At 41.0% G+C, this 19,752-nt stretch overlaps 1 protein-coding gene across 1 annotated transcript in view; it reads right to left on the bottom strand.

Annotated features, from left to right (window-relative positions):
- TES (testin LIM domain protein) overlaps positions 1-16,828 on the bottom strand; it is a 28,209-nt gene extending 11,381 nt beyond the window's left edge. Inside the window, exons 1-2 of the mRNA XM_071423689.1 lie at positions 16,647-16,828; positions 5,834-5,919 (exon numbers count right to left, since the gene is read on the bottom strand). Of these exons, the coding sequence (XP_071279790.1) occupies positions 5,834-5,919; positions 16,647-16,673 (113 nt within the window). The 5' untranslated portion in view covers positions 16,674-16,828. The remainder of the gene's footprint in view (positions 1-5,833; positions 5,920-16,646) is intronic.
- Positions 16,829-19,752: the final 2,924 nt, after the last annotated feature.

Raw genomic sequence — 19,752 nt, 5'->3', positions numbered from 1 at the left:
GCCTTAGAACTTGTGTACCATTATGCCTCTGAATACAGGACAAAATGATACAGAAAGATTGTGGAGAATGCTGAGTCACAACTGATGTCAGCATATCTCAGTAAATCGAAGGAAAATCCTTTAGGCTGTTGCCATTTCCCATGCTCCCCAATGCTCCCCCTGGATCTCAGCCACATGAAGATGTCCATATGGCTGCTAACAGAGCAAAAAAGTATCCTGTCCTGATTTATAATCTTTCCTCTTAAATAATTGCCAGCACTAAAAGATATCTATTTGATATTTACATACATAACTGTTCCTGAATAGTACTGTTCACAATTTAGTCCTAACTTCTTTCACTAGTTGCCACAGCACAATCCTTCCCATTAGTCACTCACTGTCCCCTCTGAAGAAGGTATATTGCTAATTAATTCTCTTTAGAATAGACTGGTAGATAATTTTTTTGACTGTATATTTTGGAGTATCTAGTATATAGTAAGGATGTGTTAGGTACTCCTGCTGATGTCTTCACAGCTCTCAGGACCTCATCAGAGCAATGTCGTCGACCCCCCCCCCCCCCAATATCAGCAATTTGAAAAGCTTTTCCCACTCAAAACATGGAAGATAGGGAGGAAATTTCAAAATCTATAGAATGAAAAGTTGCATATCATTGTAAAGACAGGTCTATTAGATAATGCCTTGCTATCAGGTCTTCAGTAGTTAGAAAGAACAAGGAAGAAAGGTATGGAGATTCCATTCTATCTAGTGAAGAATTCCTGTGTCCTGAATGTTTACTGACATGAAGGATCAAAAACTTCTAGTTCCTTCTCCAAAATAAAATGTAAATCATCCTCCTGATTGCCTACATTTTAGTGTATGGAGAGGAAAAATAATATGGCTCATGATCCTTCCTATGCTGGCTCCTAGCAACAGGAGGCAGTAGCTGCAAGCATAGAGAAATCCTCAAAGACCTGGCAAGTCCTGAGGCTTGTGCCCTCCATGCAGAACAACTAACCTCCTCCTATTACAGAATCAGAAATCCAGATGGTCTGAATATCTCCAGTGAGGGAGACTCCACAGCCTCTCTGAGCACCCTGTTCCAGTGCTGACACCTGCACAATAAAGAAGTTCTTCCTCATATTCAGGTGGAACTTCCTGTGCAGGAGTTTCTGCCCATTGCCCTTTGTCTTATTGCTTGGCACCACTGAGCCAAGTGTGGCTCCATCCTTTTGACACCCTCCCTTGGGATACTGATAGACATTAATGAGGTCCCCTCACTTCAGTTCCCTCAGCCTTTCCTCTTGAGAGAGATGCTCCAGCTCCTTAATCATCTTTGCTACCCTCCACCAAACCCACTCCAGGAGCTCCACATCTCTCTTGTACTGAGGAGCACAGAATAGGACACAGCACTCCACATGCAGAATGCACCCTAGGATACCATTGGCCTTCTTGGCCCCCAGGGCATACTGCTGGCTCAGGGAGAGCTTGTGTTCCACGGGATGCTCAGGTCCTTCTCCACAGAGCTGCTTTCTAGCAGGTCAGCCTTCAGCACCAACCTGTGCTGGTGCATGGCATTATTCTTCCCCAGGTGCAGGACCCTGCATTTGCCTTTGTTACATTTCAGATGGTTCTCCTCCACCCATCTTTCCAACCTGTCAAAATCCTCCTGAGGGGCTGCACAGGACTCTGGCATATTGGCCACTCCTCCCAGCTTTGCATCATCAATGAAATTACTGAGAAGGAAGGCATTTTGCTTTGTCATCCAGGTCTGTGATTTCATGATTCCTTCTCTTATGTTTTCTTGCTATTAATGCAGCTATAAGTAATTGCAACTGCTTTGAACTGCATCTCAATGCTTCCCTGCCAGCTGTAATATCAGAAAATCTTAGGGCTCTCCCTGCCTTCCATGTACTGTATCTGTGTAGAGAAGCCACAGGATGAAAAAGATAATTCCCAAGCTTAAGAGTCTTGCTTTCAGAGGTTTATTTTAACATCTTGGGAAGTCACATAGGGGACAGTTACCACTTTCTGGTATATATGCAACCAACCTTCTCTCCCGTTTTTAGCAACTTCTCACTCCAGTCCCATAGCCCCCTCTAGTGGGAAATACATTCCCAAAGAGCAATATCTAACTAACTGAGTAGCAATCTCTTACATCCAGCCTGACCCACTGGACAGGTGTGGGAGTTGTTTTGCAGCCTGAAATAAATCTAATACCTAAATTAAAAAGACCTTCTCCACCTTCTGCTGCTGTTACACTTGGACAGAAACATGATTCTGATGACAATTTTAAAAGCAAAAGCTATTTTTAAAAGCAAAAGCTATTCACTAAGATAAAATCAGGCAATTGTTAACCATTCAGCTACCATTGTATACCAGATCTCCCATTTTATATTCAGCCTCCAACACTGAGGCTATCAGAACTTCAAAATTTAGGAATAAATTTTACTAAAGGCTTGGTTTACCACCATTTCTAAACTAGCCTCAATTTATAGTTCTGCACCTATAAAAGCTGCCCATACAGTATGTCAAGATTTACAGCACAAATGTCTTAGAACAGTATGTTCCACCCCAGGAGAGATATATTCCAAATACTACCAGTATAGAGAAGAAGGGTGTAGTAACTCCTTGTAAAGCCCTGTTACTCGATAGGTACACGTGGGTTTTTTTTGTGCACTTTACAACGTGACTCGCAAGAGGAAAAAATGAGGGTCTTTTGCATGGAAGTACAAAAAGAAATACATGCAGGCTCTTTGAGGAACAGCATTTTCATCTATCAGACCAAGAGCCGTGCGATGTGCTGGAGCTCCTCGGCTGTCCCCAGGAGAGGGCAGTGTCAGCCTTGCACAGCCCGCAGCAGAACCACGCCCGGCACACGCTGCCGCTACCGCCCTGTGGAGGTCACTGCCTTCATAATGCCCTTACGGAGCTGTGCTTTGGAGTTCTAGCTAAAACAGCCTTGACAGAACTTGCTAGTACTGGGCACTTCTGGCACAAAGTCAAGGCTTCCCCGTGTTTGAACTCTGCCCCCACCTCAGCAAGTGGAGAAGCTGGGAGGGGCACATCTGACTCAAGTCAGTGGGGGTTAAATGCTATATAACATCACAATAGGTGATAAATCAGAAATACAGGACGAAGTTTCTGACTTCTTAAGTAGTTACAGCTTGGAGACTGGCTGGGCATCAGTGTGCTGGTGGGAGATGGCCAGTGACTCCCTTTGCAGCGCTTGCTCACCCACCACTTCACCTATTAAACTGACTATTTCAACCCATGAGTCACCTCACTTTTGTTCCTCCTTTTTTGTTCCTCACTGTGTCTCCCTGTCTCCCACCCTGATGTCTGGGACAGGGAGTAAGCAGCTGTATGGATGTTTGGCTGCTGACCAGGGTCAATACCTACCCCAATTATTCTCCCAATGTATAGCTGTTTCTCTAACTACAATTCTTACTTTAACACTTGTCTTTAATGGACAAGTAGCAATTAAGTAAGTGAGTAAACTTGAACTAATTTTGATTATTCATGTTATAAAGACAATATTCTGTCTACTTGTGCTACAGTTTGTTCCTACTTAAAACAGAGTTTCAGATTTAAAGGCTAACAACTGAGTAAACAGCTATTTGGGATGGAATGTGTTCCATTTAAGTGGGGGACTACAAAAATATATGCATCAGGCAAAGCATATGAATATATTTTTCCCTTTGAAAACTATTTACACAGAACTGAATTAAGACTTCAGATTCACACTCTTACTGTCTCCACTAGCAGCTCTGCTGGAGAAACAGCTATTTTTCAAGCCATTCTTCCAGCCTCTCAATTACTAATTTTTTTTTACTGTTTCAGAGGTATGTGCCACAATTGTCTGACACTTAGATGAAGCTTCTCAGACTACTTCCAGCCACCTTATTTATCTGCTCTATCCTATTTGGACTCAATTTCCAAATTAAATCTTAGCTAGATAGTCACTGTTTTCACATCTTTTTCATTACTTGCTCTTTAATCCACTGCTGTCTAGAAACTCCTACTTTTCTAGGAGAGACAATGTTCTGATGAGCTAAGTTTTCAGGACCTGGCACAATGAGCCCTAACCACAGGAAGACAGTGCAACAAGGAAAACACAGGCAAAAAACCCCAAACACCCACACAGAAGCAGACCCCTATTAACTTTGCAATCATACTATGATGTAAATAAACCACTTTAGACAATTTTTTCTTTTTATTCCAAATTATTTCATGTTATAGAATAACCTAGCAATTACAAAGTGTAATATTGGCAACTAAGAAAAAGTAAAAAATAAAAGAGAGAAAGTTAACTGGACTTTTTCCTCCCCCACTTATAATTTCCCCATCTGCCATGGTGACTATGAACAAAAGAGCTTTCAGTAGAAAGTAATACAATTTCTCATCTAACAATGGACAAACTATTAACTGCTGCACATTTACCTACTAGTGCATAAACTTGGTCCTTGTCATTATTTGTAAAGTTGTTTCTATAGCTATACATTACAAATAAGAATATAGCTTCTTGATTATGTATCAACTTATAACAAGTTTTTGCTGTTTTTTGGGTTTTTTTGCCTGATTGTTTTCTAAACAGTCTCATCGGCAGTCAAATATTTGGGCAAAGATGTAAAATCCCCTAGGCCTTATCAGCACCTGATGTCACTACAGCTGGCATACAAAGGCTACCTTATAAGACAAAACTAAATTCTACTGCAAATGCAACTTTCATGTGGGGCAATAGAATGTAAGAAAATAAAGATAGTGCAGAAGGCAGTCTCACCCTGAGGAGTTGCAGCTGCACTAATCACCAAAGATTAGGAACAGGCCTGCCCTTAACAGGCCACAGCTGTGTCCAGTAAGAAGACGAGGGCTACAGAAGAGTGGGGTAGCTGGGTGAGGAGGGACATGGAGTTTGTGGGCTGTGCTGTGAAGGAGTCAGTGCTGTGAGGAGCTGTCCATGAGAAATCACTGAAGGTATGGGAGCTTTGCAATAAGATGTCTACGCTTTCACTCCAGCTAGTTAGCATTGGTTAAATTCATCAGTTTTCACTGATAGCATGTGCTAGTGCTATTAGCAGCTATTTTTCTGTTATTTTCAGGCTTTTCCCTTTGAGAGGGACCTTTCTCCTAAAAAATTAGAATTACTAGGCTACATCTTTGAGCACACCCAGTATTACGAGTGGACTGGGCCAGTGATAAATGCATTAATATACATATATACATCTGGTTTCAGTAAAGCAAGAAAGGTCTTAATGAAATAGAAGTTCTACAAAAGTAGTGACAGGCTATTTACTGCTATCATCAACTCGCTCATTTAGGAACAGTATACCATCCAAGGCTCAGTATTATCTAACTTATTTGAATTTATGTGACACACACAAGTGACACCTCCTCCCTATCTAAATAAGTTCTAGGTGTGTACAAAGTTTCAAATATTTTCAAAATAATTTTACATAGCATCTCAGATCAAAGCTTACATATTTGGTCAGGAGTTGAAAAAGCATTTTATTACGGAGGTAAAACCTACTTCTTCCCTGTGATCTCTCTTACAGTAAAGCAAGACATATTTTTACAAATCTACTTCAATTGTTTAGTCAGCTAAAGCAAATGCTGCAGTAGAAGCACCACCATTCATTTCAGGACAGATAAAAAGCATGTTCACAAGTGATTAAATACTCTGTTGTAATGCATCTGAGAATTTCTGGCCCTGAACCGTGTCAGCTTTTTAAAAACATCTTAAGAGTTTAATTGAGAGAGAGAGAACAAAAATGTAAATGTTACTTAGACATTTACACACATATGTCAAGGTCTGTAGTGCTGAGTCACAGCTCAGGATACATTTGGTGTCACTTACCTCCAGTAATGAAGCTCAAATCCTTCACACTTCTCCTTGCATTTTAAGCAGGGGGCACCAAATCCTTCCTCATGGCCCAAGCCCATCTGTGTACAGAGGAAGATGACTACAGTCAGCTTCAAGTATTATGGTGCATGAATGATCTTACTGATGCCTCTATAATCTGCAATCAACAGCTAAAGCAAAAGATTAAACATTTGACTAAGCTGACGTAAGGACAGCGTTTGGGGTGCACACCTTCCTAGTACATCTATATAAGTAGCAGTGGTCACACAAGCCTCTACACAGGACTGAGCTAAGCAGGCAGAGGTGGCCTTAGTACTTTTCTCCCCAGCCCAGCTTGCTCTGGAACTTCACACAAGAGAAGAAGCAGATTCTTGGCAGCATTTCCTTAGGCCTAAGGCTGTGAAATCAGAGTGAGGCCAGAAGACCTCAAGTCAAAGGACATTTAATCCAGCTATCTGGACAAAGTGATTTACAGTATATGACTTGGCAAAATACAGGAGACCAAGAAATAAACAGACCCCAGATTTATTTGCACTAATCTCAAATAAAGGAAACAACTAAGTGGTTTGTCTAATATTTCCAAGTATATTTGAGGCTACTCTGATAGTGACTAAGAGTAGCATACCCCTTTTACAATTACATTTCAGCTGGACTCATACCAGCTGACTTTCTCAGAGGAAAGAGAAACAGCACAGTTAGCAAAACCAGTGACCAGAAGCAATATGTAAAGGGTTTCAAAAGGATGGATGACCAATTCATAATGCAGAGGAAATATCAGAGAACACAGACAACAGTGCAGAGTAAAAGTATTCACACAATATAGCAACACATCAGCAAATTTAACCAAGTAACAGCCACTTTTAAGTTTGAGATGATTAACAAATATGAAGCACGATAACTTATGCATTCATATAGGACAGTAAAATTAAAATGTCTCACTCCAGCACTTTAAACCTTTGAGGAATATGGTTCTCAAATCAGACAGATGAAGGACCATGGAAGTGTGGCCACAGCTGGGTATGCAGGCTCATGCCCAACATGCAGAGAGGAACCCATCCCCACACCCCATGCAGTAGGAGGAGTGCTCCCAACTAGCTGCAGGTAGAAACAGCTCACCTGCAGTTTAGTGCTTACCATGAATAGAAACTGAGCTAGAACTGACAAGTTCTGGTACTGACTTTAGTTCTGGCAACAACACAATGCCATAGTTAATTACATGTGGTGATAGAGTTTTATTATTAATTTTGCCATTTACTGAGAGAAATTATACTACTATTATTGTATGTACAAGGATATAAACCAGGTCAACTTTTCAATTTGGTCTCTGTCCAAAATAAAGAACAGATTATTCACAAACCACTTGTTTAATACAGAACACATGGTAAAATGCAGGGAATACCATGTTTTCAGTTACTTGGTAATAAATGGATCACTGCCTCAACAATCATCAGACGTTCCTGAGGAAAACTACCCTGGAGATTGTGAACTATGTAGAAGAAGGAGGTATGTTGGCAGCTATTAAGCTACTGCAGGGATGGACAGAAGAACATGACATTATTTCTTCTGTATCTGGAAGATGAATACAAGCTGGCTGTGATCATGGTGACATCTTCATCAACCTAAGGGCTCATGAAGATCACATGAGGTGCTAACTTGAAACCTAGCAGTAGATATGTAAAATAAGCATAACTTTGAAGATTAAGTTCTTCATCAGCTACACTTTTGATAAGCTAACTGGTTAATAAAAGTTCACCTTCAATGAAGATGGGCATTTATAGGACTCTTCTCATCTGAAATCCAGAGATCCCATATACACACAGACACACACCACAAATCACAAAAACCCTGAGCACTCTTCCCAATTCACACTCAAAGAGAATAAGATGTTGGCCAGGATGTTTTCTAAAGGGAAAAAGGAAGCTAAAGCAACACAAAACAACTTTTTTTTTTTGGGGGGGGGGGGGGGGGGGGGAATAGGGTGAGGAGGGAGAGACAGGTTGTTTTTCATTTGGTGTTGTTTTTCCTGTTTTTAAAGTCATCCTCTCTAAAAAGTTGTTAAACTTAAAATATGGTTGCACTGCCCTAATAAATAAACAAAACTACCCCCTCCCCCTCAAAAAAGACAACATTAACCCATTCTCTCTTGCTGCTACTTCAGTTACAAACTGGCATTTTTTATGCTCAGGCTCTCCCTTCCTTCAAAAAGAATGCAATGAGAATAAAGGGAAATAATCATAAACTCATTAGTACTGCAATTAGAAGATTTAGAAACACAGGATCACTTGTAACAGTGACAACAGTTATACTGTTTTATACTACTGAGAAATAAGCTTGGCATTTCAGGAATTTCCAAAGCAGTATCTGAAATTCAAGTAGGAAATATAAAAAAATTGCAAAAACCATTTTAACTATCATTTCCAAGCTTCCTAACATTTAAGGGGTTTTTTAAGCTAAAAAAAAAAAACAAACCAAAAAAAAAGTCTTCAGAAACAAAAGGAGAGGAAATACGTGCTATCTAAATGCTCCACCCAGAACATACAGACTACAGAGACAACAACCAGCCAGCCTACTTGCACTTTCACAACCAGCAGTCTTAGGGCAGATTTCTTTAGAAATACAGCATTCTATATTCCCTCCCCAGAAATAAAGAGCACACCATTATGTAAATGCTTGTGCAGCTCAAGACAAATAAATTGAATTAGCAAATGAGAGACTTGTTTCAAACAGGTTTTTCAGTTTGCTGTGAAACAGAAAGAAGGGAATTACCTTTCTATACACAATGTCTGGGCACCTTATGGAAAAGGTTTAGCTCAAGACTGAAAGGCACACTAAAAACCAAACTAGATGTGATTCTAGATGCACACACAGCCTCAGTCTTTGTTCTGACAGAGAAACTATATGGCTGCTTGCCAAAAGTTAAGATATAAAATAGCCAAACTCAAAAGCACTGCAGGCTATTGTTATCCACAAGTCAGCGCATTACACGTACTTCTCCAGAGTCCTGTAACAGGACATCCTTCAGCTCTAAGAAAGCATCAGCCTCAGAAATGATTTTGTTCTTCAGCAGCCAATTCAGTTGTAGTTTAGGAAATTCAGAAAGCCTAAAACTTCAGTGTGGTGCTTCTTTAGAGCTATCCATATCTATCTCCATGTGTTTTGCAGAACATGGCCAGCTGCAGGCAGAAACACCCAGAGATACAGAGCAGGCTGAGCACTGGAGAGGTAATACATGTCTGGAACAGCAGGGAACCCATTTTCCCCATAAATGGAGTTATGGAAAAAAATGGCACAGACAGGCCAGCTGAATCCTGCCAGAAGAAGGTTCCTGTCTGTCTACCACCATCAATTTTCATTTTACAGCAAAAGCTAACCAAACCCATCTGGTACTACCAAAACACCCAGTACTGATCTAAACAGCCTGAGTACAGAGGATGGTATAACTATGACTGAGATCACCCACTGCATGCTGCTTTCAAGATTACACAGCACCCAAGGGCAAAAACCTTTAAGTGGTTACAGCCAAGTGACAATTAGTGAAAGACTGCCCATTTTAGTTCACACTGGAATCTAGTGACAAAAGCTGGCTGCCTTACAGTAAGGAGAGAGTCATGCACAGAAGCTTACTATCATCTTAAAAACTCAAATGATCATATTCAAGTGTCTAAGAGTTTGTTCAGAAGCGTAAGAGAAACAGCAGTTCCTAAGAAATAGTTTAAACCTGGCTTATCAGAAGGATTTATTCTAAAGTTCATTGAACATTCCTTATCTCCTCAGTCCCACCACAAGGCCAGAATTAACTCAGGCTCCAGCTGGTTTTCCTTCCTCATTCCAAGAGGACTCCTGTACCACCAGACAGGTGAGCTTCACCCTGCCACAGACATTAAGACAATACTTGTACTCAGCCTCTGCAAAAGATCAAAAACCTTTCCAGCGCTACAGATCCCTCCAGAATTTGAAAGGACGTGGCTATACAGTGAGAATGCTATCATTAATGGATTGCAACAATTAACAGTGAGCCAGAGATCAGAACTAAATCCTCTTTACTATCCTTTTTGCAGAGCTTTCTCCTCCAAGGTGCTCCAAGCACAGAATTGAAGTGATCCATGCTAAAGCTATTCTTAGTTTACCCTAAAATCCTAGGAATATTCTGGTTTGAAGATTAGTTAACTATTGATCTATTTGGGTGTTTGAGTGGGAAAGCACCTGTAGAGAACAAGAGATTTCTAGTACATCTAAATGTGCTTTAGGCACTTTCAGAGTAGGTAAAGCAGGCAGGACAGACATAAAAACCCCCGAAAAACCTAAGAGATCTCACTGCTGTGCATTCTCTGTTGCTGAGATCTGATCCTATATCACTATATTCTGTACTATCAGAAGTCATCTCCAGCAGGGAAACACAACAAACAGAAAATTAAAATAGGTTAGAGCATTTAAACTTTAAAAACAGAGCAATGATACTTCTGATTCCAAAATGATAAAAGAACAAATCACTACAAAAGACATATGAGTATCTGGACAATGCTCTTAAAAAACTGACAGACACTGTATGAGAAGGAAAAAAACATTCTGATCTGTAACAAAGAGCAGTATCCCACAAAACACTTTGTTTTTAACACATCTATTAAAATTGATGGCAACTGTGACCCTGGGGTTTTTTTAATATGTGTTTTGATTTGGGGAAAGTTGTCTGGAATTAAGAACCCTGGGTACAGAAGTCCATTTTGTACACAAAGAAGGATGCCAAAAAGTGGTTGCATCCAAGAATAATATTTGGAAGATGATCTGGACAGGCAGAGGAATAAATCAAGGAGCTGCAGTAGCCTGATAGTACAAAAGTCACAGGAGTTTATTGTGTTATCTTCTACTAAATATCAAACATCTCAGAATTTAAATATTTAAGACACTCCTACACAGTGTACCTTCAAAAGGCAAACAGCTATCAAAGATAGCTCAGCTGGATAGAAAATAAGTGTTGTATTCACAAAGTCCAGCATTACACTAGCTGAGTTTGAATGCAGCTGACACAATAACACAATCTGTAAACCTTCAATAGAACACTATCCATCATCCAGAACTGCAGAGGCATTTTCACAATACTCCATGTATTTTGTTCTGACATCAGCACTCTTACCCAGTTGTGTCCTCTAACATGAGGTTTTGAGAAGCAGACCTGGAAACCTACACATTCATTTTTAGGAGCTTTAGTAATGCAGGAAAGTGCATGCTTTTTTTCTGCTTTTAAAAGCTGTAGCTAGACAACCTCAGACTGAAAAAAAGGCACAAATAAAGAGTTAGGCAGGCTTCGAAAACAACAAAAAATTCCCCAGTAAAACCAGAAACACATACACAGCAGTACTGGAGTACAGTTAGATCTGGTGTACTCCAGAAATGTCATGAATGACAGAAGCCTCCTTACTCCTTACCTGTTCATTTGACCAAGTTTGGGATGCTAGGTAACAGGTGTGACATGCTTTCATCTTAAGAGCTCTGCTCTTCCTGAAGGTCTCCAGGACCTAAAAGAACCCCACCAACTCTGGGCATCAGCAAAAACTATATATATGGGGGGTTTGTGCATATACATCCCTATAAAAAACCATGCATACATATTTCTATATACACAACCAATACACAAGTATTGGTTAGTATTATTTTCTTTATTTATATAAATAAAACATGCATATCTATTTAGATTGCAAAATACAATTTTAAAATATACTACTTTATAGATATTTACATCAACACCCTCATAACTGTAAACTTTGTATCTGCTAGGAAGAAGACAGTAATTTGCATGACATGTTCATTATACTTTCTTGAAGTAAAAAAAGTATTTTTAAGCAACTTTTACCACTAAAATTTCATTCAAAATTGCTAGTCACCATTACTATTACTTACTTAGAGAAAAATAGAAACATTTTTTTTCCAGGAACAACTTCAGAATCAGATCTTTGTTAGTTTTATGACAAAATACTGTAACTCAAAGTTAGTTAATTTTCCAAAATACTTGGTTTATAATTATACCCTATGGAAGAAACGTCCATCTGATCTTAAAAGTCATGCAGTCCTGCATTCAAGGAGTTTCTTGACTTGCTAATCAGAGATTTAAGTCAGACACCTGGGGAGTACTTTTGTCTTGGGGAAAAAAGAATAAGAGTCAAAAAGTTTATTTCAGCTGTGCCATATTTGCCAAGCTGCTATCCAGGGATGCTGGACAAAAAAATAGCTGGAGGTGTAGATTCAGACAGGTGCTCCAAAAAATTGTCCACATAATTTTTTAACTTTGCTGGGGGGGAAAAAACCCTCAAACCCCATAGCATGTGTAGGAAGCAGTTACTTAGATTATGAACAAAACTGAAGTAGTTCCTCTCATATCTATATAAAGTTTTTAACTCTTCCACTTTCAGTCAAAACTCACCCCTGAATAAAAGTACATTTCCTTGATCTTACTATACATATGAAACAGCAAAAAAGATCTACTATAATGGGTTTCCATAGCAGTAACACCAAAACAAACAGTGACCTCAACAGGAAGTGCAGCCCAGCAGACATTACTAAATCATGCTTTGCAAAACACAGAAAAGTTGACTTTGCTCCTATACATACTTTATTCACCATTCATTTATCAAAGATCATTACAGTTGTTGACTTAGCAATGTCTAAAACACTCAGTGTTGGGTTTTCCAACTGTAACAGAACAAACTAGGTCTCACGCCACTGAAAAATAACCACACACAAATTCCCCACTAGAGAAGTTGCACCTCTTCTCCCCAAACTGCCCTGCCCCTTCTCCACTGCAAGCAAAGTTCCTTTTATAAAGCAAGTATTATACTGTGAAAGTTTATATAGAACAGACTCAGTGCCAGATTCTTATTTTCTCTAGTGAAGCATGAGACCGTGCTGCCAGCACGGCTGAAAAGCAGGACCGTGACCTACTGATTCATTTTCCCAAGATCACAGAGGTGGCAGACAGGGCAGGAATCCAGGCTGTTAGAACAAAGTTCTGCTAGAGTATTCAACACAAAGCATTAAATCTTTATGTTCCCTATAGCCTCAAAGCAAGGTTTGAGAACACAGCATATATTGTATTTGGAAGAAACAGTGGTCTGTTTCTGCACAAGTACTTTTCAAGCTGGAGCTCCTGTTCTTACGCTTCAGCTCTGTTGAGCAATTGTTTTATACAAACACTATCTTCATGATCTTCAAATGCAAGAGCAAATCTAATTCCCCCTGAGAAAAAGGAGAAAACTGTACAGTTTTCCCTAAATTCAAAAGGAAGATTGTAACAGACCAGGAAAGTCTTAGACTTAGTATTCACAAGGCAGCCAAAAAGATACTATTCACTGCCTAGATGTTTGCCAGTTACTTAATAGCTCTAAAATGCATGGGGAACTGACTACAAAATTTACATGACCACACATTTGCATATGTTCTGCATATATATTGCTCAGTGCAGAAAGTTCATGCTGAAATTTCTGTTTCTGGCAGGCTGTGGCTGTCCAGAGCCCAGGATTCAGACCAAGTGAGACATCTGGCTACAGAGCAGTACTGGTTCCTTTGGCCACTCATTAAGACAGCAAGATGAGTTTTACAACATGTGAAAGAAACCGAACAGAAGCTAAATTAAAAGTGTGAGCCAAAGAAACTGTGCCCTTAAGATTCCTTCAGAAAGGTATGTTAAACAGGACTGCTGCTTTTCTGTCACAAGACAGAAAGTAAAAAGGCATCCACTGCTGAAAGGATGGGTTAGAAATTGTGGCAGGTGGGGCAGTAGTTCTTCCTGCTGAAGAACAGGTTCATTGTTGGAGTCCTAGTGGTCTTGTCCTGGAGGGAAGCAATTCCAATCAGACAGACTGTGACAGAACTGCTACATTTGGAGAAAAAACCCAGCAAACCTAGTATCAGCAATGAAAACAGACTTTCCCTGAGTGTTTTTTTCTTCACACAAACCTAGACATGTAGATATAAATCTATATAGCAGCTTTCCAAAGAGACAGTACAGAAGCTCAAAACTGAAGAATGGACTCCTGGATTACTGACACTTAGAGAAATCTTAGGAATGTCACCTTGGAAACTCGATCTATCGGGTTTCCCAGAAACAGAAAACATGCCATTATATTACCCTGTACAGTTATATATTAGCAGTTGTGGGTAGGGGAAGAAGCTTTTCTACAGCACCAGCTGAGTGTCTGAGCCTCCACACCACATGCTGCTCCAACAGGCATTCATTTCCTTCTGCCCTGCTGAACACAAGGGCTACAGAATCGCCAACATCTAAACTCAGAGTTCAAAAATGCAATGGAATTACTCATCTAGGGACAACATGACAATTCCTGCTTTCTTCTGCCCAGTGCTTTAGGAAATTTCTGCCCAACAGGCAGATTAGCTACTCACCACTCCATAATATTTACCAGGTTATTTGCCAGGCAACAAATATGTACAAGTCACTACAAAATAAAAGGTTACATAAAGTACATTTTGTAAGAGAACTCAAGCTATTTTGCTCCAGGGTGCAAGACAAAGACAGGTGAGAACCACAGCATGTGGTAAAGCAACCCATTGCTGCTGATGGACTAAAAACCTGACACAGGCATCTCCATCTCGGGACAAGTTTCTTCTAAAAGCCAAGTAGTTCACTGGTTCTGATAATCTTGACTGGACACCTCTCAGAATGTTCTTCCACCTTTCAAGAAAGAAGGAAGTCACCAAAAAAAGAGAAGCAAAAAGATAATAAAACAAACAGGTTGAGAATTGGAATTAAAGGACAGAAAAGGAAAACACACAGTTATTCCAGAGTTGACATGAAACTGTTATTCTATTCAGTATACAAAATTTAAGAAGTTTTGATTGAATAAATTTTGGTAGTCAAAAAAGAAGAATTTTGTACTGAACTTGCTGGTACCTAGTAAAGCTTCCCAGTTCTCCCTGTAGGGACTTTCAAAGAGCCTCTTCTGTTCTCTTGGAAAATTAGCTTCACCCAAGTTACAAAGAGAAAGAAGATGAGAAGGCTCGAGCGAGGGAGGAGAGATAGCACAGTAACAGACACAGGTTTCTGAATGTACTTGTAGTAGAAACAGAGAAAATGTGATCGTTTTCAAATCATAGACATCTCTGCATGTTAACACTAAAGCAGAGCAGAATAGAAATACTACTTTCATAAAACAGAGCTTTACTGGTTTCTTTTGTGGCACTAGCTTTTGTGTCTATTTGAGCAGGTTCAGAAAAAGTCTTCAGGAATCTTCCAAGTTGATGAAGAAGAGAAGTAAAAGATAAGCAGGAAAAATATAGCAAAATAGTCAAATAAATTTAAAACACACACAACTACCCAATAATTACGGAGTAATTTCATGCAGATGTTCAGCCACTACAAGTTCACTCAAACCAAGACTCCATTATCAGCAGAATTTTATCAGTGATTTCACACCCCATATTTATTTTCTCTTTAGATATATAAATTCTGAATTAGAATGCTCTATCTTCCACAAATATGCATCTTTCACCTCCTGGAGCTCAAAAAGCTTCCAGCAAACAAGCTCTTTGATGCCATCAAGTTTGAGTTCTAAATTGTGCTTAGAAAATACAAGCAAATCTACTCAAGAAGCTTATTTTCATTGCATTCAAGGAGTCACAGAAGGGGAACAACCCTGTGCACACAACCAGCTTCTAAAGACAGCAATAGTACTTAGCTACACCCATCTATAAGCTGATGGCCGAATAAGTGGGGGTTGAGATAGGCAGTCCCTCCAAAGCAGGATCCTCACCCAAGTGACACTATCACATGGTGTCATCACTTGAAGCAAGCTGTAACTCAAGGCCACCCACTGCAAGGATTCAGCCTTAACAGGTAGCCTTCCACACTACACAACTACTTCCACCCCCAGGTCAGCTTCTTGCAGGCTAGAAGAACAATTCAGGAATAAACCCCCCACACATTCCTACAACACGCATTTCAAAAGACTACTTTTCACATATTCATGAAATGTTATGAACAGATTTAAGCCATGTTCACATATAAAGCTCCTTTACTCCTTATCAAATAGTATCAAAAAAGATACTACGAATAAGTTTTTAATTTTAAAAAGTCAGTGCTTTAGCAGTACATTTAATTTGTGAAAGAATTAGAAGCAAAGAGTATCCCACGTGAAGTCAGTTTTACATAGGAAGTTTTAAATGGTTAGTTTCGGAAAGAGATTCAATACAATTAGATCACCTATCGCTTTCTTTTACTTACCTTTTGTTTCTTGCCAGTTTGACGCAACTAACTAGTCAATATGCCTTTAAAAATGAAGAAAAATCAAGCCCAGGCTTCTCGCTCAAGGGGGTAATCCATAGGACCTCTGATAACACACTTGTAAGGAGTCAGTCACATCACAGATCTGCAATCAATCACTAACATAACCACAAACAGCTACTCGGCTGCTCGTAAGTTAAGTTTCATACTACATACACAGCGCACGTAAATGAAAACAACTATCAGATCTCAGGGGTTTATTGGGGGGACCGAACACATGTTTTACTGCATGACAGAACAGCGGCACTCCCCACCTGGGACACCAACTGCGGCGATTACCTAGGGCCGGCAGCAGGGAGGCAGCCCGGCCGTGTGCGCACCGGGGCTGCCCGGCAGGCGGCTCTGCTGCCACGGGGCCCGGGCGGGAACGCGGGGAGCCGGCAAGGGCTGACCCCGGCACCCGAGGGGCGAGCCCAGGGCAGTCCCCGCGGGGGCTGCAGCGCCGAGGCGGGTCTGCCGCTCCCCGGAGAGCGGACAGCGGCGTGCGCGGCAGAGAGCCCGGCGGGCAGCCCCCCTTACCTTCTTCACTTTATTCTCCAGGTTCATGGCGGGGCGGCTCGGGCTCTGAGGCAGCTCCCACGGAGGAGTCTCCGCTCGCGCGCTCCGCCACGCTCAAACTTCCGCTGCCCTGCGGCAGTGGCTGCAGCCGAACAAAGGCCGCGCGGCAGCCAATCCCCGCCGGCCGCCGCCGGCCCGGCAGCCAATCCGCGCCGCCCCGCCCGGCCCCGCCCGGCCCGGCCCGGCCGTGAGTCAGCCCCGGTGCGGCGGGAGGTGACGGCGGGGCGCTGCCGCTGCGGGCTCTCGCCTTCGGGTACACACCCATGCAAATGCTGAGCCTCCTGAAGCATGAGAAAAGAGGAAATCTTGGGCTATATTGCGAATGTGCCCTTAAGGCCAGGAGGGCCAGTGGTAACCTGGGGTGCATCGGGAGGAGTATGGGCAGCAGGTGGTCCTGCCCCTCTGCTCGGCACTAGTGAGGCGACATCTGGAGCGCTGGGTTGGGTTCTGGGCTCCTGAGCACAGGAGAGATCAAGAGCTACTGGAGAGGGCCCAGTGGGGGCCACAAAGATCATTTGGGGTCTGGAGCATCTCTTTTATGAGGAGACACTGCAGCAGATGGGCCTGTTTAGTCTAGAGACCACTGAGAGGGGATCACATTAATGCATAAATATCTCAAAGGCGGCTGTCAGCTGGATCCTGTCAGGCTCTTCTCAGTGATGCCCAGTGACAGAACAAGGAGCAATGGCTATAAACCAAAACACAAAGTGTTTTACCTCAACGTAAGGAAGAACTTTCTCACTTTGAAGATGACAGAGCCCTGGAACGGGCTGCCCAGAGAGGTCGTGGAGTCTCCCTCACTGGAGATATTCCACCTGGCCACGTTCCTGTGCCACTTTCTCTACGCGACCCAGCCTTGGCAGGGCGATTGGACTAGACCATCTCCAGAGGTCCCTACCAACCCTGACAATTCTGTGGTTTATTGACTTGAGGAGGAGCAGGAGCCGGCCAAGGTTCTACCGCGCCCCGCCTGGCCGAGGCTGCTCCCGAATTCCCAGCGGCTTCCTGGGCAGGGCCATGCCCGCAAGGGCTGGGTGTCAGGCTCCACCTCCCTGCCTGCCGGAAAAGAAATCAGACTCTGATCCCAGTCTTCCAACACGTATGCCCACGTGTGTTCAGTCCTGGGATGCCACTGATAATATGCATTGTATTTTACCTACAATATATATGTAATGCAAAATGACAAAAAATTTGAAGCATTTGCAAGACTGAATACTTCCATAAATATTTTAATGTTTCATTTTTCTTTTATCTTTGGAAAAAGTAGCAACCATTCATACAGACTTTATAGCTACCCTAGGAAGTGATAGTGAAAAATTTGGTAGATATTTTTTTCATTCATTTGCAGAATCTAGTGTTTTCTCACCACAATTACCAGCTTTTCTCAAGTAGATCTTAGATAATTTTGTTTCTTCCCCAGGGGCCAGAGGTACTAATATTTCAGCATCTAATTTTTTTTGTCTGACACCACTTGCTGAAAGAAGTTTGCAACAAAGCAAAAATGGTTTTTGTTTGTTTGCTTGTTTGTTGTCTCTTAGCAGATGAAAGCAAAAGTGACTTTTTGGCTGGGACTGGCAACGTGGTGTATGCCATGGGCCAACAGCTTCTATAGGTAAATCTATGCAGCAGATCTTGACCAAGAAGTTCAGTAAAAAACTAAGAGAGGGTGGGGTCAAGCTGTATCATTAGAAAAAAATGAGAGAACATAGTCCACCAAGTAATGCTGCTGTATTTAGTGTGTGTCTCCCTTACAGAGGTGAACAATAGGAACTGCTGCATGTATTTTGTTTGGTTGGGTTTGACACTTTAGTTTTCATTTCTGATTCTCACTCTATTTTTTTTGGTTTAGTGGTTAATTTCTAGTGGTTTGGGGGTTGAAAGACAAGGGGAAGTTAAGAGTGCCTGATGTTGGTGTACCTGGGACTCTATAGTTTGAATACCATCAAGCCTCATAACTTCCTCAGACTACAGTCAAAGGAGCAAGCAGATTATTCCTGTTCAGTAAATGTGCTGTTGAATGCCAGCAATTAAAAGGACTAGATAGGTATTTTTGACCATACTAAGCAGAGAAATGAAACCATCATAGTTGTCATTATATGCTTTTCATTTGGAAGTGGTTGTAGGAGCATATTTTCATTCTAGGAAACAAAAAAGAAGTGAAAGAAAATCTTGTATGATTAAGTGTGTTTTGCTTATCCTTATCTCTCTGGGTATAATTGCATAGTAATAGTTTTGATAATGTAATTTTTCTTTTTTTTCTCCTACTAAGCTATAACACTGCTCAGTTAATAATAATTTCACTTGCTTATTTTTATTTCACTTTCACTTATTTTTCCTAAACTTCTTGAGTTGGAGATGCTCAAACACGATTTGTGCAAATTTCAATTGTGTCATCTAGTGCCAGAATATAGTAATCTTTTAACAACTCTCCTATCTGCAAATTTATATATGAAACCTACAAATATGTGTATCTAATGAAAAATGCAGACAGTAATATAAAACTTCTGGTTTGCAAACCAGCAGGTTGCTGTTGGAACACACTTTCTCTGGGATCTAAATCAATAAAGAATGCATTTTAAGATTGTAACTGTTTTCTGTGTTTTCTATGGCTTTAATTTGCCTGGTAGAAATAATTTCCTCTTCTGTGAATAATTTCCTATTCTGTGAATATTTCCTCTTCTGTGATCCTGTATGACTCTTCTACTTAAAGATTCTGAAGTTGCCAGGAGAACAACATTGACATGCCAGGGCACAGAGCTGGCCTTTCTCATAACTGTGTGGGAAATATCCAATACCTGTTTTAAATATTAGTATTTTCTAAGGAAAGAGCACAATGTAACCCAGTGCTATCCCACAGCAAGGTTCATGAAGCCAACAGGCAGAAGATGGAAAAGGCTAATACTTCTACCATATACATTTCTGGGAACAAGGACAGCAGGGAATGGATGGTCTGTCAGATAATTTTCCTGGTTTTATAATTTTCTTTACACTCAGATACCATAATGATAAATGTAACTACATTTCTCCAAACATTAGATAGGTAGATTATATAGGTGATTTATATCTC

This window comes from Agelaius tricolor, unplaced genomic scaffold (assembly GCF_023055355.1).
Source record: "Agelaius tricolor isolate 1412-34295 unplaced genomic scaffold, bAgeTri1.0.p SCAF_3, whole genome shotgun sequence".
Classification (NCBI taxonomy): domain Eukaryota; kingdom Metazoa; phylum Chordata; class Aves; order Passeriformes; family Icteridae; genus Agelaius; species Agelaius tricolor.
This window is presented reverse-complemented; position numbering and strand designations above follow the sequence as displayed.